Source organism: Oncorhynchus kisutch, linkage group LG1, assembly GCF_002021735.2.
Source record: "Oncorhynchus kisutch isolate 150728-3 linkage group LG1, Okis_V2, whole genome shotgun sequence".
NCBI classification, from domain to species: Eukaryota; Metazoa; Chordata; class Actinopteri; order Salmoniformes; family Salmonidae; genus Oncorhynchus; species Oncorhynchus kisutch.
The window spans coordinates 56492694-56518086 of NC_034174.2; the positions used below are offsets into that span (position 1 = coordinate 56492694).

At 44.4% G+C, this 25393-nt stretch overlaps 1 protein-coding gene across 7 annotated transcripts in view; it reads left to right on the forward strand.

Moving 5' to 3' along the window:
- The window catches only part of LOC109891034 (receptor-type tyrosine-protein phosphatase T), a 400507-nt gene that overhangs the window by 135374 nt on the left and 239740 nt on the right, over nt 1-25393 (forward strand). For all 7 annotated transcript variants that reach the window (XM_031827335.1, XM_031827341.1, XM_031827357.1 and 4 more), the window contains exons 3-6: nt 4068-4339; nt 11402-11483; nt 15652-15767; nt 16529-16703. In XM_031827335.1, coding sequence (XP_031683195.1) covers nt 4068-4339; nt 11402-11483; nt 15652-15767; nt 16529-16703 — 645 coding nt within the window. The remainder of the gene's footprint in view (nt 1-4067; nt 4340-11401; nt 11484-15651; nt 15768-16528; nt 16704-25393) is intronic.

Genomic DNA, 25393 nt, shown 5'->3' on the forward strand with positions numbered 1-25393 from the left:
TGCACAAAATATTATTTCTCCCAAATTTGTGCACACATTTGTTGACATCCATGTTAGTGAGAAGTGTATCCTTTGTCAAGATAATCCACCCACCTGACAGGTGTGTCATATCAAGAAGCTTAAACAGCATGATCATTATCCAGATGGCGGCAACAGAGAGGGCCATATCGCTTCTAGTCCTGAGGAAACATTGCAGTATTTTGACTTTTTTATATATTATTTCAAACATTGTTAGCCCAGAAAATCTTAAGTGTTATTACATACAGCCAGGGAAGAACTATTGGATATCAGAGCGATGTCAACTCACCAGACCTACGACCAGGAATACGACTTTCCCTAAGCGGATCCTTTGTTCGAACCACCCAAGGCATTCGAACTGATTGCAGAGGTTGACCCAAAACAACGTCGCCACAAAAGAGGTAGACAGAGCGGGCTTCTGGTCAGACTTCGGAGGCGCGCACACCACCCACCGCTTCCGAGTATATTACTCGCTAATGTCCAGTCTCTAGATAACAAGGTAAACTAAATTAGGGCAAGGATTGTAACATACTCTGTGTCACGGAAACATGGCTCTCTGGGGATATGCTGGGGATATGATTCTTTGTGTGACACGCCAACAGTGATAAACATCTCTCCTGGAAGAAGAAGAAGAGCGGGGGTGTATGTTTCATGATTAACGACTCATGGTGTAATTGTAACAGCATACAGGAATGCAAATCCTTTTGTTCACCTGACCTAAAATTCTTCACAATCAAATGCCGACCATATTATCTACCAAGAGAATTCTCGTCAGTTATTGTCACAGCCGTGTATATCCCCCCTCAAGCCGATACCACGACGGCCCTCAAGGAACTTTAATGGACTTTATGCAAACTGGAAACCATATATATTGAGGATGCATTTATTGTAGCTGGGGATTTTAACAAAGCTAATTTGAGAACAAGGCTACCTAAATTCTAGCAGCATATTGATTGTAACACCCGGGCTGGCAAAACACTGGATCACTGCTACTCTAACTTCTGCAATGCGTACAAGGCCCTCCCCTGCCCCCCTTTCGGCAAATCTGACCCCGACTCCATTTTGCTTCTCCCCTCATATAGGCAGGAACTCAAACAGGATGTACCCGTGACAAAGACTATTCAACGCTGGTCTGACCAATCGGAATCCACACTTCAAGGTTGTTTTGACGGGGACATGTTCCGGGTAGCCTCAGAGTAACTAATATAGATTTAAACGCTCTTTCTGTGAGTGAGTTTATAAGGACGTGCATAGGAGATGTTGTTCCCACTGTGATTATTAAAACCTAACCTAACCACAAACCGTGGGTAGAGGGTATCATTTGCGCAAAACTGAAAGCGCGAACCACCGCATTTAACCATGGAAAGGTGATCAGGAATATGGCTGAATATAAACAGTGTAGTTATTCCCTCTGCAAGGCAATCAAATAATCGAAATGTAGGTATAGAGACAAAGTGGAGTCGCAATTCAACAGCTCAGACACGAGACGTATGTGCCAGGGTTTAAAGGCAATCACAGACTACAAAAAAAACAGCCTCTTCACTTGCCTGCTTTGAGGACAATACAGTGCAACCGACGTAGCCCGCTACCAAGGACTGTGGGCACTCCTCCTCCGTGGCCGACGTGAGTAAAACATTTAAACGTGTTAACCCTCGCAAGGCTGCTGGCCCAGACGCATGCGCAGACCATCTGGCTGGAGTGTTTACAGACATATTCAATCTCTCCCTATCCCAGTCTGCTGTCCCCACATGCTTCAAGATGGCCACCATTGTTCCTGTACACAAGAATGCAAAGGTAACTGAACTAAAGGATCATATCACCTCCACCTTACCGGTCACCCTAGACCCACTTCAATTTACTTAATGCCCCAATAGATCCGCAGACGATGAAATCTTCATCACACTGCACACTTCCCTAACCAATCTCGACAAGAGGAATACCTGTTCATTGACTACAGCTCAGCATTCAACACCATAGTACCCTCAAATCTCATCATTAAGCTTGAGGTCCTGGGTCTCAGCCCCGCCCTGCTCAATTTGGTCCTGGACTTCCTGACAGGCCGCCAGCAGGTGGGGAAGGTAGGAAACAACATATCCGCTTCACTGATCCTCAACACTGTGGTCCCACAAGGATCAATGCTCACACCCTCATGTACTCCCTGTTCACCCACGACTGCGTGGCCATGTTTGCAGACAACACAACAGTAGTAGGCTTGATCACCAACAACGACAAGACAGCCTATAGGTAGGAGGCGAGGGCACTCGGAGTGTGGGGTCAGGAAAACAACTTCTCACTCAATGTCAACAAAACAAAGGAGATGATCATGGACTTCAGGAAAAAGAAGAGGGAGCACCCCCCTATCCACATCAACGGGACAGCAGTGGAGAAGGTGGAAAGTTCCTTGGCGTACACATCACAAACAAACTGAAATGGTCCACCCACACAGACGGTGTGGTGAAGAAGGTGCAACAACACCTCTTCAACCTCAGGAGGCTGAAGAAATATGGCTTGTCGCCTAAAACCCTCACAAACTTTTATCCGTATTACCGCCTGGTATGGAAACTGCACTGCCCACAACCGCAGGCCTCTCCAGAGGGTGGTGTGGTCTGCACAACGCATCACTGAGGGAAAACTATCTGCCCTCCAGGACACCTACAGCACCCGATGTTACAGGAAGGACAAAAATCACCCGAGCCACTGCCTGTTCACCCCGCTACCATCCAGAAGGCGAGGTCAGTACAGGTGCATCAGAGCTGGGACCGAGAGACAGAAGCTGTTTTTCAATCTCAAGGCCGTCAGACTGTTAAACAGCCATCACTAACACAGAAAGGCTGCTGCCTACATACATACTCGAACTCATTGGCCACTCTAACAAATGGATCAGTAGTCACCTTATTAATGCCACTTTAATAATGTTTACATATCTTGTATTACTCATCCCGTATGTTTATACTGTATTTTATACCATTTATTGGCTCTTGCCTATGCCCTCGGTCATTACTGATCCATATATTAATGTGTACATATTCTTATTCCATCCCTCTACTTAGATTTGTGTGTTTGGTTGTTGTGGAATTGTTAGATTACTTGTTAGATATTGCTGCACTGTCGGAACTAGAAGCACAAGAATTTCACTACGCTCGCAATAACATCTGCTAACCATGTGTATGTGACCAATAAAATTTGATTTGATGTACCTTGCGGGATCTCCTGGGGGGGGGGGGGGGGGGGGGGGGGGGGGCGTGCTGTCTGTAATAAGGAGTATTTTGGTCTGTAATAAAGCCCTTTTTGTGGGGAAAACTCATTCTGATTGGCTGGTCCTGGCTCCAGTGGGTGAGCCTGGATCCCATGTGGGTGGGCCTATGCCCTCCCAGGCCCACTCAAGGCTGTGCCCCTCCCCAGTTGTGATTTGTTGACTGATTTCCCTAATATGAAATGTAATTCAGTCGAATCAATGAAATTGTTCAATGTATGAGAGAGCGAGAGAACTATGTAAGTGAGAGAGAGGTGTGTGGGTACCTAAAATGATTTTTCCTCAAAAGTGATTTATTTAACCTGGTAATTTGCAGTGAGCGACGATTTGCCAGAGAATTATTGCTGAGGTGACTAAGCTCCCCACTCTAAGGTCCTTTTGGGGACCCATTTCAGCGATGGTCGAGGACTGAAATATACTAATTTAGGGCCATTTCAGCCAAATGGATGAAAGTTGTGGTGCACAAAGTTTGCCTCTGTGTGATGTAAAACGCCAGTAGATGAAAATGACCACATTGCTCATATTCCATTGCTCATTACTATCGCAATGTTTTTGTTTTGCCTCTAAAACCTGGGCTGCGTCTGAAATGACACCCTATTCTCTATCAGGGCACATAGGGCTCTCGTCAAACGTAGTGACTATATGGAATATGGTGCCATTGGGGACTGAAGCAAAATCTTAGAAATTGTTGTATGTTGCGTTGATATTTTTGTTGAGTGTATTTGAAAGTAAACAAATACTAATTGAACCCGTGTCTGGTAGACAACAGTAACAGGTTCTTTCTCGTCCCTGATAGGTTCTTTCATGGTGGTGAACGGCTCGGGACGGGCGTCGGGGCAGAAGGCCCACCTGCTCCTGCCCACCCTGAAGGAGAATGACACCCACTGCATCGACTTCCACTACTCTCTATCCAGCCGCGATGGCTCCAGTCCCGGGGTGCTCAACGTCTACATCAAGGTGAACGGCGGCACCCAGGGAAACCCTGTGTGGAATGCCTCCGCCTCGGTGACCGAGGGCTGGGTCAAGGCCGAGCTGGCAATCAGCACCTTCTGGCCCAACTCCTATCAGGTGAGGGGAGAGCTTCAATGTCACCACATACTGCCACATCTGTGTGGTTTTCATTAAGGCACACAACATAAAACATTTTTTAAATGTTTGCAAGGAAAACAAAATAGTTTCTTGTTGGACAAGTCCAAATAATTCCCCCATGTTTGTCTGTTTTGTTCCATTTGGTGCATATGCAACAGGTTTGATATGTTCACTACACCGCTATCACACCAACTATAGCAATGCTCAAGCCACTGTTCAGAACCAGTATGCTGTGTGGTAGGCCTATTGTTGGAAATAGGAATTTTTTGATTGATATTTTTATATGAATATTGCCTGTCAATATTGCCTGTCATACAGTTCGACCACCGACGATGTTCAGATGGAACCCAATTGGTTTATCTGCAGTCTTCCTAAAGTTAGCAAAATAAAGTTAAGAAATTGCTTAAACTTCAATACAAATATTTTTTCAGTAACTAGATTACTCGCACCATGGGGTTATTGGTGAAATTGAATCGGATGAGAATCACCACGTTAATTGCTCTGATTTGATTACAATTATTCATCTAATTCTCTAGCATTCTTTACTGCCTATTTGCCAACCTTTTTAAAACAGTTTTTTGCTTCATGAACAAGTCTCCAATCTCAACAGCACCGTATTCCTTCTACAGTGCACAACTTTTGATCGGAGTCCTATGCTCCCTGATTAAAAGTAATGCACTGAATAGGGAAAAGGGTGTCATTTGAGATGCAACCCAGGTTTTAGAGGTTAAAACCGAAACATTGCGATAGTAATTTGTTCTCTCTCTGGAATATGAGCAATGTGGTAATTTTAATCTACTGGGGTTTTACCTCACACAGAGGCAAACTTGGTGCACCACAACTTTCATCCAATTTTGCTGAAATGGTCCTCGCTGAAATGTGTCCCCAAAAGGACCTCAGAGTGGGGAGCTTAGTCACCTCAGACAGAATTATCTTGACAAATCATCGCTCACTGCAAATTACCATGTTAAATAACCTTTGAGGGAAAATAGTTTTAGGTATCCACACAACTCTCTCTTTCTCTTTCTCTCTCTGCTATCTCTCTCTATATACAGTGCATTCGCACCCCTTGACTTTTTCCATATTTTGTTACGTTACAGCCTTATTCTAAAATGTATTAAATAGTTTCCCCTCTCATCAATCTACACATAATACCACACAATGACAAAGCAAAAACAAAAGCAATAAACTGATATCACATTTACATAAGTATTCAGACGCTTTACTCAGTACTTTGTTGAAGCACCTTTGGCAGCGAATGCTGCGTTGGGTCTTCTTGGGTATGACGCTACAAGCTTGACACACCTGTATTTGTGGAGTTTCTCCCATTCTTTTCTGCAGATCCTCTCAAACTCTGTAAGGTTGGATGGGGAGCGTCGCTACACAGCTATTCTCACGTCTCAAGAGATGTTAGATCGGGTTCAAGCCCGGCCTGAGTGCCACTCAAGGACATTCAGAGACTTGTCCCTAAGCCACTCCTGCGTTGTCTTGGCTGTGTGCTTAGGGTTGTTGACCTGTTGGAAGGTGAACCATACCATCGCCCCAGTCTCAGGTTCTGAGTGCTCTGGAGCAGACTTTCATCAAGGATCTATATAAAATATTGAACAAAAATATAAACGCAACATGCAACCATTTCATTGATTTTACTGAATTACAGTTCATATTAGGAAATCAGTCACTTGAAATAAATTCATTAGGCCCTAATATATGGATTTCACATGACTGGGAATACAGATATGGGTCTCAGGATCTTGTCATGATAATGTTGTGCGTTGAAATTGCCATCAATAAAATTCAATTGTGTTCGCAGTCTGTAGCTTATGCCTGCCCTTACCATAACCCCACCGCCACCATGAGGCACTCTGTTCACAACGTTGACATCAGTAAACTTCTCACCCACACGGCGCCATATACTTGGTCTGCGGTTGTGAGGCCTGTTGGACATGCTGCCAAATTCTCTAAACGACATTGGCCTCCAACAGTAGAGAAATGAACATTCAATTCTCTGGTGGACATTCCTGCAGTCAGCATGCCAATTTGACGCTTCCTCAACTTGAGACATCTGTGGCATTTTGTTGTGACAAAACTGCACATTTTAGAGTGCTCTTTTATTGTGCTGATGAGTTCTGACTTTATACTTTAAATACTGTTAATTATCTGGTATCCTATTGAAATATTGAGTGCCATAGGCTGGTTTCTACACCAGAAGTGAATGGTTATCTGTAGGAGGAATGTATATGGGGGAGGCAATTAAGCTTGGAATGTATTGAGTAAAGGAAAGGCAATCACGTGTGCAGGCACTGATAAGAGTGGAGAGATGTGGTTTAGTGAGGAATGGAGGGCTGAGGTCAGGTCACGTTAAGGGATAAGAAACCGGTTATTGCTCGCATCACTTAACTTCCTGCCTAGCAATAAAGATGTAATGTTCAGAGAGAAGGAGACTCCACCGAAATTGGGGTATATATACTACAAAATATGTATTTGTCTGTTCGATCCTTTGGGTGAATAAACTTGGTTGGAGCTTTTATAGTGTCCGTCAGTTTCTTACTCTGTTATTTAGAACCTAACAGTGCCTAGCACAAGGTGCACCTGTGTAAGGATCATGCTGTTTAATCAGCTTCTTCATATGCCACACCTGTCAGGTGGATTATCTTGGCAATGAAGAAATGCTCAATAACAGGGATGCAAAACAAATTGTCCTACAACATTTGAGAGAAATAAGCTTTTTGTGTAATTGGAACATTTTCTGGGATCTTTTATTTCAGCTCATGAAACATACACTTTACATGTTGCGTTTATTTTTGTCCATTGGATATATACTGTATTTCTCAGCCCGTCTCGCTCACTATTACAACCCTTTATGTCCATTCATGCCCCGTCACTCTTCGCTGAACCTCTATCTCCCCATCTCTTTCTCTGTGTAAATGAAACACAGTAAATGTATGAATTTCTCTGTTAATGGAATTCGGTTTCTTGAGTACTCGCTATAATTATATTACATAATGACCTTGGTGATGTGGAAAGACTAATATTTAAAATATTCACTTTAATGTGAATATTTGGTCATTTTGTCTTAGCTATAATTAAATATTTACTTTGTTCTTAGGCTAAGGAACACATTCTTTGGCTAAGGCACACATAACCTTTTCTGCTTTTCATATTTCATGATCCTGCTTGAAATAGTTGACAGTTTGTTCATTAATGCAGCTGAGAAGAGTCTGTAAATGTAACCTATACGCAGGGAGTCAGGAAGCAAGTGCAGAAGGTGAGTTTAATAATTAAAAACACGAAGAAAATACAAAACAGGGGATGCGTACTGAACAGAACCAAAACCAATACTGCCTGATGACTGAAGCTACTGAGGGCTAGATGAAGGGAGAGTAATCAGGGTGGTGATGAAGTCCAGGTGTACTTAACGATGGGGAGTAGATGTGCGCAATGATGGTTGCCAAGTTTGCGCAATGTGGGTTGCCAGGGCTGGTGGTTGATGTGGCCAAGTTTACACAAAGGAATGTTATCTTTAATTGTACAAGGTATTTGAGGCATGATGGGTCATTTAAAGATGTCCGTCGTAGCGTTTTAATAAGATGGCCAGGAGGACGGCCCGAGGGCGAGGAGCGGGCTGGTCCAGAAGGTGGAGATGGAAATGGATGGAAATCCCGATGGATGGAAATCCCGGATGATGTTGGGGTCCAGGATGTCCACCACCGGGACCCAAGACCACTCCTCAGGACTTCAGTCCACCAGGTACTGGAGCCGAACCCCACGACATCAGGATTCCTTCGATGTCCAGGGGAGGCGGAGTCCGGGGACAGCATCAGCAGGGGACCAGGAACCGCCGGCCTGAGGAGGGAAACATGAAAGGAGGGTCAGATCTGGTAGTTGGTGGGGAATTCTAAACAATAGGTCACCTCATTGACCCCCTCGTAGGACCATGAAGGGCCCCACAAACCAGGGACTCAGCTTCTGGTAGGACAGGCTGAGCGGGAGGTTCCTGATGGAGAGCCAGACGTGATCACCAGGATGGGTCACTTCTGCCCAGGGAAAGAACCGAGTCCACTCCCCCTGCCAGTCCTGGCATTGACTCCTTAGGAACCTCCCCAGCTCCTGGTTGGTCCTTTCCACCTGCCTGTTAGACTGCCGGTACCCGGATGTGAGGCTGACCGTAGCCCCCAGCTTCTCCATCAAGGCTTTCCCCACCATCATCATGAATTTGGGACCATGGTCAGAAATGATGTCCCCCGGAATGCCATCATTTATTTATTTATTTATTTATTTAATCAGGTAGGCCAGTTGAGAACAAGTTCTCATTTACAACTGCAACCTGGCCAAGATAAAGCAAAGCGGTGCGACAAACACAACAGAGTTGCACATGGGATAAACAAACCTACAGCCAATAACACAATAGAACATTTGTATACAGCGTGTGCAAATGAAGTAGGCCATAGTGGCAAAGTAAATACAAATAAGCAATTAACACTGGAGTGATATGTGCTGATGAGAATGTGCAAGTAGAAATACTGGTGTGCAAACGAGCAGAAAAAATATGGGGATGTGGTAGGTAGTTGGTTGGATAGATGGGCTATTTACAGATGGGCTTTACAGATGGGCTGACAGCCGTTGCTTGAAGTTAGTGAGGGAGATATGTCTCCGACTTCAGTGATTTTTGTAATTCGTTCCAGTCATTGGCAGCAGAGAACTAGAAGGAAAGGCAGCCAAAGTAGGTGTTGGCTTTGGGGATGACCAGTGAAATATACCTTCTGGAGCGCGTGCTACGGGTGGGTGTTGCTCTGGTGATCAGTGAGAGCTTTACCTATCAAAGACTTATAGATGACCTGGAGTCAGTGGGTTTGGCGACAAATATGTCGGACGGCCCCGAGGGCGAGGAGCGGGCCGGTCCAGATGGCGGAGATGGAAATCCCGGATGATGTTGGGTTCCAGGATGTCCACGACCGGGACCCAAGACCGCTCCTCAGGACCTCAGTCCACCAGGTACTGGAGCCGACCCCCACGACGTCAGGATTCCTTTGAAGTCCAGGGGAGGCGGAATCGGTGGACGGCATCAGCGGGGGACCAGGAACCACCGGCCAGGATGGTGATGAAGTCCAGGTGTGCTCAACAATGGGGAGCAGGTGTGCGCAATGATGTTTGCCAGGTGTGCGAAATGTTGTTTCCCTGGCACCGGTGATTAGTGGATCGGCAACGTCGAGCGCCGAATGGAGGACGCAGGAGTAGGCGTGACAGTAAATGCTGTTCATTAACTTTAATTTATTCTGTTAAATATTAGGATCGGTATTTCTTTAAAAATCTGACTGTGGTTGTATGACAACGACTAAAAACCCCACTGTGTTTGATTAGACACGTGTTTATGTCACAACAGATGTGGCAAATTTTACAAAAAGGAATGTTCTCTTTTTTTTTTTTTGTGCGCTCCCCCGCCACAAGGTATTTGAGGCATGATGGGTCATTTAGAGGTGTCTGTCTTGGCATTTTAATAAGATGACAACATCATTATTTCTGTAAAGATGTTATACACAAATAACCTGTGTGTATGTTTGGAATTTCTCTCTGCATTTCACACATTTGTTCTTTATCTGAAAATTGCCATTGACGTCCTAGAAATCAAAACCCTCACATGTCCTCTGTTCAAAGCCTCCCTGTTGTTTCCCTCCCTCTAAAGCAGTTGGGGCAGTTGAGAATTCACACCATGTACCACCCCAATTCACACAGTGTACCACAATGTACTGAAACAAAAGAACTAGGCAAAAAAACAGTCTGTCTGGTGGTAATAACGGCCTAAGCAGAAACCCTTGGATTAGGCTGGTCTGCCGCCCTGCATACATTCACTTCAAAGCCTCCCCTGAATCTCAAGAAGAAGCGTCAAGATTACGGACCCAAACTTTGTTCTTGCCAGCCAGGTACGGCTGCTCGATGTCATGGGGAGACAGAGAGATGTTCCCGCAACGTTTTATCCATGCAACTGATTATTTTAATGAAGGCAGGTTCCAGGCGGTGACACCGGGGCATCACACTAAACACTTAGAATGACTGAAGAGAGTAGAAGGCAAAAGAGAACACTTAAGATTTTAAGATAATTGGCTAAATGCCGACCACTTGACAATGCACAGGACCTGACCGCTTCATGTCAGAGAACACTGAAAGGAGCAGATACAGGAGTGGATAACTCATGTCAGAGAATGCTAAAAAGGGGCAGAGAATGTGCTGAACACTGAAGGAGGAATTGAAATGAGTGAGCAACCAGACATCGTTGGCATTCTAGGGCGGTGCTTACTTTCCTGGCGGACAAGCCCTATGACATTTTGATTGAGGGCCGCTTCCTTCCTCATACTGTGTGCCACAAGGATCCCAGCTGTCACAGGAGCACTGCACGGGTTACAGGGCTCATGACCCCACTTCACCCTGTGGCCTCCTGGGTCAGAAGGTGCTTTTCTATGGCAGCCAGGCAGAGGAAACCAGGCCAGACTGACAGAGAAAGAGGCAAAGGCAGCCAGGTCAGTTTGACAGTCGCTGAGACAGAGGCAGTGACATCTGAACATGTGGAGGAGAGGAAGAAGGAAGGGGGTTGATGTATAATGTAGCAGGCTGAGTGACAGAGCATATTACAACATCTGTAAAAGTCTGGTAATTTAGTTGTGAAGTCAGACATGCTCAGCCTGTGAGTAAGAGCCATTATCCTGTGAGGGAGAATAGAAATGTAGGTTTGACTGGGCTGTAGTTTGACTTTCAGGTCTAATGGAGGGATCCGCCAGGTTTAGATGGACAGTTGAAGTCATAATCAGAAAATGACCATTATCAGAAAAGCTACATAACCTTGGACCCCATGTTAAGAGTAAAACACCTTACTGTACCTGTGAAAGGAGGCTGCTGTTTAGCTCTCTCTTATCCTTTTCTCATATATGCACAAACACACACACAGGCTTAGCTGTAAGCAGGAGCTCTTCTCATAAATGGTGTAAAATGTGTTTTCACTCTCTCCTTTTTCTCTCCCCACATCTCTCTTTCTCTCTCCCTTTGTGGTAGGTGATATTCGAGGCCATATCCATACAGGGCCATCCAGGGTTCATCGCGGTGGACGAAGTCCGAGTATTGGCCCACCCATGCCGTAAGTGACCCGCCATGACTAGCCCACCGAGCATCATCTGGTCTCACAATCACGTGCGTGTGTAGTTTGGGGTGGGGTCACAGACTGAGAGGGTTGGAGGGAGGACGAAACAGATTGCGGAGCACAGAATAAGTTACAAAGTCAGGGCCTTCATCATTCATATCTGACAGACCTCTTTGCCTCACATCTTTGGATTTCTCCAAGGCACTCTGTGTCCTCGACGTGTTCTTTTCTTTCTTTCTAGCTCTCTGTCCCCAGACAGTTTTCCACAAGAATTAGGACAGAGCACATAGCTACTTGTGCCAAATTCAAATAACAGTAGGAAGGGAAGGTAAATAAATGTCTTGAGGTTAAAATAATCGAGTCGGTCTTCTTCTTCAATGGGGAAATTAACGTAAAGTTATATTCTCGTATTGAAATATCAATGAATACACTATTTCCAGGCACGGTGAAAATGAGATTAGGAAATCAGCTGAGCTCAATGCCATTTCAATGACACACAGAGCAGCCTCAATGCACTGAGCAGATGAGGGACGGCAATTCTAGGGAAGAAAAGATGACCTGAAATCTTAAGTGATTTTCAATCGAAAAGGAAAACACTGCTTTTTATGTCGTGCATTTGTATTCTTTATTCCGCACGTAACTCAGCTTTCCCCTTGACCTCAATGCATGACTCACATGAACGTCAAACTTGATATTGTTAGAGTCAAAGAGTTCATATATGCTGATGCATGTCTCTGTAGCTGGTAGCTAGCCAACTGCTTCTCAACCACCACCAACAAGCAGCACTCACCTGGGTGATGCCCCGGCAGCCATTGAGGCGGCGAATAGCTCACTGCACGTTGGCCATAGTCCAAAGTAGCTTGTAGTACTCCCAAGCATCTGCACTCGTCCTCTGCCATCTCAGTTGTCCTTGCTTGGCTCTTACTTCAGACTTCTCCATTCATCCTCAACCTCACTTTCAAATCAAAACATCCAGCTAGCCAGCTATTAGCTAGTTAGCTAGCCCTACCAACCACATAACCAACTGACTTTTTTGACAGTTTTGAAACGTGGTGCTGGTTTGACAATTGTAAGTGACAGTGACATACACTGTTCATTATTTAAAACATATACAGTAACTGTCAAAAGTTTGGAGCCACCTACTCATTCAAGGTTTTTCTTTATTTTTACTATTTTCTAAAATGTAGAATAATAGTGAAGACATCAATACTATGAAATAACACATATGGAATCATGTAGTAACCAAAAAAGTGTTAAACACATCAAAATATATTTTATATTTCAGATTCTTCAAGTAGCCACCCTTTGCCTTGCTGGCAACTTTCCACACTTGTGGCATTCTCTCAACTAGCTAAACCTGTAATGCTTTTCCAACAGTCTTGAAGGATATACTGAGCACTTGTTGGCTGCTTTTCCTTCACTCTGCGGTCCAACTCATCCCAAACCATCTCAATTAGGTTGAGGTCGGGTGATGGTGGAGGCCAGATCATCTGATGCATCACTCTCCTTCTTGGTCGAATAGCCCTTACCCACCCTGGAGGTGTGCTGGATCATTGCCCTGTTGAAAACAAATGATAGTCCCACTAAGCACAAACCAGATGGGATGGCGTATCGCTGCAGAATGCTGTGGTAGCCATGCTGGTTAAGTGTGCATTGAATTTTAAATAAATAACAGACAGTGGCACCAGCGAAGCACCCCCACAACATCACACCTCCTCCTCCATGCTGCACGGTGGAAACCACACATGCAGCGATCATCCGTTCACCTATTCTGCGTTTCACAAAGACACGGTGGTTGGAATAAAAAATCTCATGTTTGGACTCTTCAGATCAAAAAACAGATTTCCACGGGTATAATGTCCATTGCGCATGTTTCTTGGCCCAAGCAAGTTTCTTCTTCTTTTTGGTGTCCTTTAGTAGTGTTTCCTTTGCAGCAATTCAACCATGAAGGCCTGATTCACGCGGTCTCCTCTGAACAGTTGATGTTGAGATGTCTGTTACTCTATGAAGCATTTATTTGGGCTGCCATTTCTGAGGCTGGTAACTCGAATGAACGTATCCTCTGCAGCAGAGGTACAGTGGGGAGAACAAGTATTTGATACATTGCCGATTTTGCAGGTTTTCCTACTTACAAAGCATGTAGAGGTCTGTAATTTTTATCATAGGTACACTTCAACTGTGAGAGACAGAATCTAAAACAAAAATCCAGATAATCACATTGTATGATTTTTAAGTAATTAATTTGCATTTTATTGCATGACATAAGTATTTGATACATCAGAAAAGCAGAACTTAATATTTGGTACAGAAACCTTTGCAATTACAGAGATCATACATTTCCTGTAGTTCTTGACCAGGTTTGCACACACTGCAACAGGGATTTTGGCCCACTCCTCCATACAGACCTTCTCCAGATCCTTCAGGTTTTGGGGCTGTCTTTGGGCAATACGGACTTTCAGCTCCCTCCAAAGATTTTCTATTGGGTTCAGGTCTGGAGACTGGCTAGGCCACTCCAGGACCTTGAGATGCTTCTTACGGAGCCACTCCTTAGTTGCCCTGGCTGTGTGTTTCGGGTCGTTGTCATGATGGAAGACCCAGCCAAGACCCATCTTCCATGCTCTTACTGAGGGAACAAGGTTGTTGGCCAAGATCTCGCGATACATGGCCCCATCCATCCTCCCCTCAATACGGTGCAGTCTTCCTGTCCCCTTTGCAGAAAAGCATCCCCAAAGAATGATGTTTCCACCTCCATGCTTCACGGTTGGGATGGTGTTTTGGGGTTGTACTTATCCTTCTTCTTCCTCCAAACACGGCAAGTGGATTTTAGACCAAAAAGCTATATTTTTGTCTCATCATCCAGATGGTCATTGGCAAACTTCAGACGGGCCTGGACTTGCGCTGGCTTGAGCAGGGGGACCTTGCGTGCGCTGCAGGATTTTAATCTTGACGGCATAGTGTGTTACTAATGGTTTTCTTTGAGACTGTGGTCCCAGCTCTCTTCAGGTCATTGACCAGGTCCTGCCGTGTAGTTCTGGGCTGATCCCTCACCTTCCTCATGATCTTTGATGCCCCACGAGGTGAGATCTTGCATGGAGCCCCAGACCGAGGTTAATTGACCGTCATCTTCTTCCATTTTCTAATAATTGCGCCAACAGTTGTTGGCTTCTCACCAAGCTGCTTGCCTATTGTCCTGTAGCCCATCCCAGCCTTGTGCAGGTCTACAATTTTATCCATGATGTCCTTACACAGCTCTCTGGTCATACATTGTGAAAAATCATACATTGTGATTTTCTGAAATTTTGTTTTAGATTCCGTCTCTCACAGTTGAAGTGTACCTATGATAAAAATTACAGACCTCTACATGCTTTGTAAGTAGGAAAACCTGCAAAATCGGCAGTGTATCAAATACTTGTTCTCCCCACTGTAACTCTGGGTCTTCCTTTCCTATGGTGGTCGTCATGAGAGCCAGTTACATCATAGCGCTTGATGGTCTTTGTAACAGCACTTGAAGAAACTTTAAAAGTTCTTGAAATGCTCTGTATTGACTGACCTTCATGTCTTAAAGTAATGATGGACTGTCGTTTCTCTTTGCTTATTTGAGCTGTACTTGCCATAATATGGACTTGGTATTTTACCAAATAGGGCTTGTGTATACTACCCCTTCCTTGTTACCCCTACCTTCTTAATGCATCTAAGAATTAACAAATTAACTTTTAACAAGGCACACCTGTTAATTTAAATGCATTCCATGTGATTACCTCATGAAGCTGGTTGAGAGAATGCCAAGATTGTACAAAGCACAAGCAAGGCAAAATGTGGCCACTTTGAAGAATCTCAAATAGAAAATATATTTTGATTTGTTGAACACTTTTTTGGTTACTACTTAATTCCATGTATGTTATTTCATAGTTTTGATGTCTTCACTATTATTCTACAATGTAGAAATTAGTAAAAATAAAGAAACTTTTGAGTAGGTGTGAGTAGGTGTGCCCAAACCATTGACTGGTACTGTGTATAAATATTTTAAAAAATCAATAAAAAACAACTAAATATGACTAATATTTACAAAAATGTACAGGAGCAATTCGCGATGCTGCTTTTATGGCCCAGTGGGAACCCTAAAAAAAATATTTGAGTATATGACACAGTTTTCTGACCCTTGTAGGGAAAGCACCTCACTTCCTGCGGCTGCAGAATGTGGAGGTGAACGTGGGCCAGAACGCCACCTTCCAGTGTACTGCTGGGGGGAAGTGGTCCCAACACGACCAACTGTGGCTACAGGTGAGTCCCTCCCCTTCATCCACTATAGTTGTCATCCAGCTTGTCCCTCTCACTTTAACGATATTATCATTAATTTGAAAATAACAGACGGCAGCCCTGCCTGAGTGATCGGGCTAGAGAAATAAGGCTGTATCACAACCGGCCGTGATTGGGAGACCCATAGGGCGGCTCACAATTGGACCAGCGTCATCCGGTTTTGGCCTCATCAGTGATGTAGAATACACAGGGCATTTTATTTGATCTTTGTTGCAGTGTTATGAGTGACCTCGCCCTTGTGAAAGGACACGTACAGTATGTTCCAGTTCCTTGCTGTACTTGCACACACACTGTAACGGTATAATCTCTATGGGGATATCCATACAATCTGTGCGCTGAGTAGAAAGTGTTGTTTTAATATGGACGACTGCCTCTCTATTCGCCATCACTGTACTTCACTAGCAAATGTTTGTGTCTTGTAGTAATGGCATTTGTAATGGAAAGTAGTACCCAGGGCATAAAAAAAGCTTAAGGACATGATCTAATGAATTACTCTTTGGGAGATTGTTATAGTCGAGTTGATACCACAAGGAAAAGTGCTGTGAAATGGAAAGGCACAGAAATGTATCTGAAAACGTTGCAGGGTATCTGACAAACATTAACCATACTGTGAGTTTCTTTGGTTATCAGATTTGAATGACCATCCTCTTTTACCATAATAATGTGAGAAATACTGTGTGTACATGTGTTAGTAAGCAAGTGTCTGTCTGGCTATCTCTCTGCAGCAGTGGAACGGTAAAGATACAGCCCTCATGGTGACGCGGGTGGTGAACCACCGACGTTTCTCAGCCACCGTCAGTGTCGGGGATACGTCCCAGAGGAGCACCAGCCGCTACCGCTGCGTCATCCGCTCCGATGGCGGCTCCGGGGTTTCCAACTACGCTGAGCTCATCGTCAAAGGTATGGCTGACATACTAACGGCTTACCTGCTACTGGATAAAAGCTAGCGGCTAACAGCTAGGCTACGATAATACCAGCCTATTAGCAGTCGGTCAGAACTCCGCTGGGGTCTTCCAGTCATTATCCGAGCGACCAACCCCTCACTATTTCAGCCACCATCAGCAGCAGCAGTGTTATATTCAACTGTCTCCCCCTTCTCCCACTTACTTATTCACATTAACATCGCCTTGAACATAAACAAAGCAAACTTATTGGTTAAGGGAGTGGAAAACAAGGCTTGCTTCACAAATAGCGTAGAATGCTGGGTGGTCATTGGTTACTGTTGGAAGGGTTGGTGGGCACTCTCTGTCTCCGCTCTCTTCTGAGAAAAAGAAGATACTTGGAAGTGCACCGTCACCCCTTCTCGTCACTTCTCTTCTCAGAAAGGGAGGACTCCTCCCCTCCTGTCTAAATTCAGCCCGTGACGGTTCCTGCCCCAGCTGGTTTGCCTATTCAAACAAACATTTAATGCTGATATTTACCCACTAATGTGGGGCTTTGATTCCCACTCACTGCCCATATGTGTGTGGAAAGGGGCGAACTGGCGCTGCCTAGCAGAAGCTGGCATGGAATCACCACTGTGATGCATCTGGAAGTGAGGAGACTCCGCCTAACCTTGAGTTGTTCCTGCACCTGGCTTCTTGGCTCGGGCCTTCAGGCTTATAGCCAAGGGCCTTTGTAGTCCATCATGCCTGAATCGGTGCACCTCGGCTGGACTGGAGGCTACTCAAATCCAGGCTGGCTGCTGTGTCCACTGGTCTCACCCATGGTGTTTAATTTAGCGTCCTTGGTGTTTGAGAGTAGATTAGCTGATTGTTCTGATTAATGACCTGCACAAGTGGCCCTCTCAGCCACTAGTCTGTACGGATCAGCGGTCACAATGTCTCAGTCCATAACTGCCCCTACCCCTTCTTTTGAAGAAATCTGTAGGAATTGGATAGTTATGATAAGCAAAAGGGTGATGTTAATTGTCAAGTGATTTAGAGCTGGAAAATAAGGTGAATAGGTTCTTCCAGTTATGTATTGATAGGAATTAATCTAGTAGCCTTTCCTACAGTCAAATGACCTAGTGGCCTCATGGGTGGAATGTTATTAATATTTTTCATAATTTCATAATGAGTAAACATTCTTTTTTTTAAACGCAGAAGATCCAGTGCTTCTACGTTAGACTAAAGGTAGATGGTGAAAGTCAAACTGGGCTAAGTGAGTGTTTGGTTAGATTGTTAGCAGAGAGATGTGTTTGGTGTGGTGTTGGCTGTTTTTGATTGGATGTTGAGCTGAGAACAGGAGCCATCAGCACCATCTGTCTCTCCTCATCATGCACTCCTCCTGGGCCCTCGTGTGTGTGTGTGTGTGTGTGTGTGTGTGCACGCTCATTTGTGTGCGTGCCAGGGAGGGTTTGTCTCTGTGCTGTCTCTGCTGGCAGCTCAGGTGTTCAAAGACACTGGCATAAGCCAGGGGAATTCTGAGGTGCCAAGGCATTGCGGATATAAAACAAGAGAGAGCCCTGCACTGCAGGGGGGGGGGGGGGGTCTGGACCTGTTATGATATTGCAAAGCTTTATTAGTCAGCTGTATTAGTTTGTGTGTCCTGATTTTAATGATAACATGAGAATCATGACACTAATATGAGTCAGAGGGTTGGGGTAGTTTGCAATTTGAAGCAAACTGTTTACATATTATCCTGAATTTCCGGGATCATCAGATACAATACTTTTACAGCATATATACAGAATATTAGTGCCTACATTATTTTTAATATATATATATATAATAGTTGGAATAGGATTGAACCATGGCTTAGCCCTAGTGGAACTATGACTTAATAAACGGAGGCCTTTTGGGCAGGTGTCTTTTACGTTCCAGACAGTGCATACTCAATTCCCTATCAACATGTCATAGGCTGGATCTATGGGTCTCTTAAGGCTGAGGAAAAAGCAGGGAATTACAGGTATTGGAAGAGGTTAGAACAGTGAGGTTTAGAAATAGGGCCCTCGCTGCCTGTCCCAGGCTATTAATAACCTCCGCTACTGGAATAGTGGTCCGAGTCAGGGAGCAGGTGAAGGGTTGGAGGAGGAAAGGAGGGGTAGATAGATCGAAGGTGGAGGATACAGGGCTGTAAGGATGGATATGGAGAGATGGACATGGAGGGATGTTCTTAGTGCTACTTTGTGGATATCCATCGATATGTTATGTATTCCAATTTGTTGTGGCTAACGTTAGGTAGGTGGCTAACACTCATTAGCTATGTGGCTAATGTTAGCTAGTCTAGGGGTTATGGTTGTGGGTGTTTCTTGGGTATTCACTGTTCTGTTACCAATCTTAGTTAGGATAGGTGATATCTGAAAAAACAAACTTATACTATGTTGAGGTTTGAACAGGTCGGACAAAACCTACCTAATTCAGGTCTCCCCATCGACAACCATTGGTGAGCAGGCAAGAGGTGAGGCTGAAGGTAAGGTCTTTGCCAGCACCCTATTTATGGCCATGACAGCGCAGATCAGCTCCTGGCCCCTCATCAAAGATACTGGTTGGTCACATACAAACACACACACAGAGCACTGATTACATTCTCAATGGTGGATATTATTAGCACGGTGGAAACAACCTGATTTCTGCATTCACATTTCTATTTCCCTTCAGATATCAGGATATGTGAAGTGAAATAGAATGGGCAACGCGGCGATCAGGCTGGTTCCACCAGGCTAGTTTATGCAGGTGAATTGGGACAAAACTCAAAACTGTTTTGACCTTTGACCAGGTCAAATGTCACCAACCTGATTCAAGTGTCATCCCTGTTCTATTTACAGGAATGCTCACAGCGAGGGCATGCCTGCGTGATGCTGAGGGTTCTCTATGTTCCATGTTTGGCTGCAAAATGGACATTTCTCGAACGAATGCAGAAGGCAATCATCATAAACAATGTACTTCCTCATCTTATGAGGTGGTGTGGACTGGGAGGGCCTGTGACAGAGTCATACAATAGACAGCCAAGTGGTAAATTGCAATTTGATATAAAAAAAGACAAAGTGTTTTGATAATGCACTTCACAACCAAAATAACTATACTACTTGTATCTGCTTGGCTGGGTAATTAACCTACTAGTTTAGCAGAACTTTTCACATAACACACATTACTGTTGTTGATGAAGCCATCTGTGTCATCAGGGCAGTAACACGGGTCAAGCTAATTCTATGCTTTACAGACACTGACTGCAGCTGCAGATTAGATTAGGTTCAGCCCAGTGACGATGTTACGGTTTGTTGCTCCTAGTTCACTGTATTAGTCAGACTCAGACATGAGTAAGCTACCACCATAGCTGCATCCATTATCCATTACATAATACACTTGTATGAGCTACGAACTAATTTGCAAATCCGACTTGTAGGCTAACATTAGCTAGCTAACTAGCAGGGCATGTAAACCATAGTTGTTTGTGCATCCTTCTGGAAGCATGCATTGCCGAACCAGAACCAGAGACATGGTCAATTCGGATAGGGTTTTTCAGTCGCAAACCGCCGTGATCCTTTGAATGTGTTGGGGGCGATGAAACAACGGAGCCCCATTCAATTAAGGAAATTATTTGTACTTCGAGCTTGGCAAAAGGGAGCATGAATTGTTGGCATAATTGTAATCCAAACCCAACCTTAATTTACTCATTGTGACACACTCGGGTTCCAAACTCCATTTTAGATGAGACTGACTTTATGACCAAAATTACCCAAATTATATTTTGTAGTCAAGAATATATGTTGTTCATTCAAATTGATGCCACACAGGCCATTTTTAAAGGGATTAGTTGTTTTTTAGGGGCAGTCACTCTTTAAGTAACCTTCTGTCTTATTGTTTTATTAAATTTTTGATTTCACCTTTATTAGGCCAGTTGAGAATAAGTTGGGCTATTTACAGATGGGCTGTGTACAGCTGCAGCGATCGGTAAGCTGCTCAGATAGCTGATGCTTAAAGTTAGTCAGGGAGTTATAAGTCTCCAACTGAATATGTAGCGAGGGCCAGCCGACGAGAGCATACAGGTCACAGTGGTTTTGTTTTGCGAAATAGGAAGCCGATTCTAGATTTAATTTTGGATTGGAGATGTTTAATATGAGTCTGGAGGGAGAGTTTACAGTCTAGCCAGACACCTAGGTATTTGTAGTTGTCCACATATTGTAAGTCAGAACTGTCCAGAGTAGTGATGGTAGTCGGTCGGGCGGGAGGGTGTGGGCAGCGATCGGTTGAAGAGCATGCATTTAGTTTTACTAGCGTTTTAGAGCAGTTGGAGGCCACGGAAGGAGTGTTGTATGGCATTGAAGCTCATTTGGAGGTTTGTTAACACAGTGTCCAAAGAAGGGCCAGATGTATACAGAATGGTGTCATCTGCGTAGAGGTGGATCAAGGAATCACCCGCAGCAAGAGCGACATCATTGATTTACACAGAGAAAAGAGTCGGCCCGAGGATTGAACCCTGTGGTATCCCCATAGAGACTGCCAGAGGTCCGGACAACAAGCCCTCCGATTTGACACACTGAACTCTAGTAGTTAGTGAACTAGGCGAGGTAGTCATTTGAGAAACCAAAGCTGTTGAGTATGCAGATAAGAATACGGCGATTGACAGAGTCAAAAGCCTTGGCCAGGTCGATGAAGATGGCTGCACACTGCTGTCTTTTATCGATGGCAGTTATGATATCATTTAGTACCTTGAGCATGGTTGAGGTGCACCTGTGACCAGCTCCGAAACCGGATTGCACAGCGGAGAAGGTGCGGTGGGATTCGAAATGGACAGTGATCTGTTTGTTTATTTGACTTTCGAAGACTTAAGAAAGGCAGGGACGGATGGATATAGGTCTGTAGCAGCTTTGGTCTAGAGTGTCACCCAATTTGAAGAGGGGGATGACCGCGGCAACTTTCCAATCTTTAGGAATCTCGGACGATACGAAAGAGAGGTTGAACAGACTAGTAATAGGGGTTGCAACAATGGCAGCGGATAATTTTAGAAAGAGAGGGTCCAAATGGTCCAGCCCAGCTGATTTGTACGGGTCCAGGTTTTGCTGCTCTTTCAGAACATCTGCTATCTGGATTTGGGTGAAGGAGAAGCTGGGGAGGCTTGGGCAAGTCGCTGCGGGGGGTGCGGAGTTGTTGGCAGGGGGTTGGGGTAGCCAGGAGGAAAGCATGGCCAGCCGTAGAGAATTGCTTCTTGAAATTCTCGATTATTGTGGATTTATCGGTGGTGACAGTGTTTCCTAGCCTCAGTGCAGTGGACACCTGGGAGGAGGTGCTCTTATTCGCCATGGACTTTACAGTGTCCCAGAACTTTTTGGAGTTAGAGTTACAGGACGCAAATTTCAGTTTGAAAAAGCTAGCCTGTGCTTTCCTAAATGATTGTGTGTAGTAGTTCCTGACTTCCCTGAACAGTTGCATATCGCGGGACTATTCGATGCAAGTGCAGTACGCCACAGGATGTTTTTGTGCTGGTCGAGAGCAGTCAAGTCTGGAGTGATCCAAGGGCTATATCTCTTCTTAGTTCTACATTTTTTGAAAGGGCCATGCTTATTTAAGATGGTGAGGAAATTACTTTTATAGAACAACCAGGCATCCTCTACTGACGGGATGAGGTCAATTTCCTTCCAGGATACCTGGGCCAGGTTGATTATAAAGGCCTGCACGCAGAAGTGTTTTAGGGAGCATTTGACCACTGACCCATAACGGATGCAGGCAATGAGGCAGTGATCACTGAGATCCTGATTGAAAACAGCAGAGGTGTATTTGGAGGGCGGGTCAGTCAGGATAATATCTATGAGGGTGCCCATGTTCACAGATTTAGGGTTGTACCTGGTGGGTTCCTTGATAGTTTGTGTGAGATTGATGGCATCTAGCTTAGATTGTTGTACGGCCAGGGTGTTAAGCATATCCCTGTTTAGGTCACCTAACAGAACTAACTCTGAAGATAGATGGGGGGCAATCAATTCACATATGGTGTCCAGGGCACAGATGGGAGCTGAACAGGGTCTATAACAGTGAGAGACTTATTTCTGGTGAGATTCATTTTTAAAATTAAAAGCTCAAACTGTTTGGGCACAGACCTGGAAAGTATGACAAAACTTTGCAGGCTATCCCTGCAGTAGATTGCAACGCCTTCCCCTCTGGCAGTTCTATCTGGATGGAAAATGTTGTAGTTGGGGATGGAAATCTCAGAATGTTTGGTGGCCTTCCTAAGCCAGGATTCAGGCATGGCAAGGACATCAGGGTTGGCGGAGTGTGCTAAAGCAGTGAGTAAAACAAATTTAGGGAGGAGGCTTCTGATATTAACATGCATTAAACCAAGGCTTTTACGGTTACAGAAATCAACAAATGAGATCACCTGGGGACACACAGGGCCTGGGTTAACCTCTACATCGCCTGAGGAACAGAGTAGGATGAGGGTACGGCAAAAGGCCATCAAAACTGGTCGTCTAGTGTGTTGGGGGCAGAGAATAAAAGGAGCATATTTCTGGGCGTGGTAGAATAGATTCAGTGCATGAGGTACAGACTGGGCTATGGTAGTGGAGGTAAACCTTTGCATTGAGTAACGATAAGAGAGATTGCATCTCTGGAGACACTAGTTATGCTAGGTGAGGTCACCGCATGTGTGTGAGGTGGGACAAAAGAGGTATCTGAGGCATGTTGAGTCGGGCTAGGGGCTCCGCAGTAAAATAAAACCATGATAACTACCCTAACCAACAGTATTTATGCGAGGCATAAAGCACATGTGTTGATTGGGAGAGCTAGCTAAGACAACAATGAGTAAGAAACAACAGCTAATCATCTAAGACAACAACAACAGGTAAAATGGCGATGAATGGGCAGAGATGGTCAGTTAACTACACACAGGGCCTGAGTTCGAGGCTTATATAACTAAACGTAACATATCATACTAATATGAGTTTCCCAGCTGGGCTTTTACTCTGTTAGGTCTAGTCTATAACACCAGGCTACCCTCTCTCATTTCCCCTCTTTCTTCCTCTTTCTTGCCTTGTTTCTCACTCTGTCTTCTCTTTCACTCCATTCTCCTCTCATCCTTCATCAATTTCTTCTCTGTTTCTTACTGTCTCTCTCTCCTTTCTTCCTCACTCTTCTCTTTCTCCACTTTCACTCCCCCGACTAAGTTCACACCTCAAATGGAGTTGCACACTAAAGAAGATATACGATGACAGTTATCTATCCTTCCTTCCCCCCTTTACGTTCTGGTGGTAGCACACTGGATGGAGTGAAGCTATTGTGGACTGTACAGCCCCCATCTGCAGAGAAGTGATGGTAGAGATCGTTAGTATGTGATATGTGTTGTAGTGTGTCAAAACCATACGATATCATAACCTTTCAGTACTCTAACATACTCCTCTTGTACTTTAGAGACAGTGCTGATGCCGCATTCCGTAGTACCTGTAGGTATTTGATAAAGCGATATACACATTTCCATTTCCAAGTATACGTCCCCGATAGAAATCTTGATGCTTTATATTTTAGCTTTGTTTTAACTTCTGCACTTGTAAGAGAAAGTTACAGAGATGATAGTCTATTGAAACCATTTAACTTGAGGAAGAGCTTGTCTTTTCCCTCATTCTTTCCAGCTAAATGTTGATGTGACTATAAGTGGTTTGCGTAGTGCCTTTCCACAAGCCATTTGAAGTTGCTTTAGTTGACTTGCAGCAAGCTGTATGGCATGAACCAAATTCCATTTGACTGCTGCTTGATGGGCGCTCATTTAGCTGACAGTAAGAAGCTCAGTAGACTCTCTCTACTCTCTTTCTCTCGCGCTCTCTCTCTCACCCCCCTCTCTCTTGCTGTCTCTCACTCCCCCCTCTCTTGCTGTCTCTCACTCCCCCCTCTCTCACACCCCCATCTCTCCCGCGTTCTCTCTCTCTCTCTCTCTCTCTCTCTCTCTCAATTGTAGGGCTTAGTTGGCATGGGAAACATATGTTTACATTGCCAAAGCAAGTGAAGTAGATAATAAACAAAAGTGAAATAAACAATAAAAATGAACAGTGAACATTGCTCACAGAAGTTCCAAAATGATAAAATGTCATATTATGTCTATATACAGTGTTGTAACGATGTGCAAATAGTTAAGTACAAAAGGGAAAATAAATACATGTAAATATGAGTTGTATTTACAATGGTGTTTGTTCTTCACTGGTTGCCCTTTTATAGTGGCAACAGGTCACACATCTTGCTGCTGTGATGACACACTGTGGTATTTCACCCAGTAGGTATGGGAGTATATCAAAATTGGGTTTGTTTTCAAATTCTTTGTGGATCTGCGTAATCTGAGGGAAATATATGTCTCTAATACATTTGGCAGGAGGTTAGGAAGTGCAGCTTACTTTCCACCTCATTTTGTGGTCAGTGTGCACATAGCCTGTCTTCTCTTGAGAGCCACGTCTGCCTACGGCGGCCTTTCTCAATGGCAAGGCTATGCTCACTGAGTCTGTACATAGTCAAAGCTTTCCTTAAGTTTGGGTCAGTAACAGTGGTCAGGTATTCTGCCACTGTGTACTCTGTTTAGGGCCAAATAGCATTCTAGTTTGCTCTGTTTTTTTGTTAATTCTTTCCAATGTGTCAAGTAATTAACTTTTTGTTTTCTCATTATTTGGTTGGGACTAATTGTGTTGCTGTCCTGTG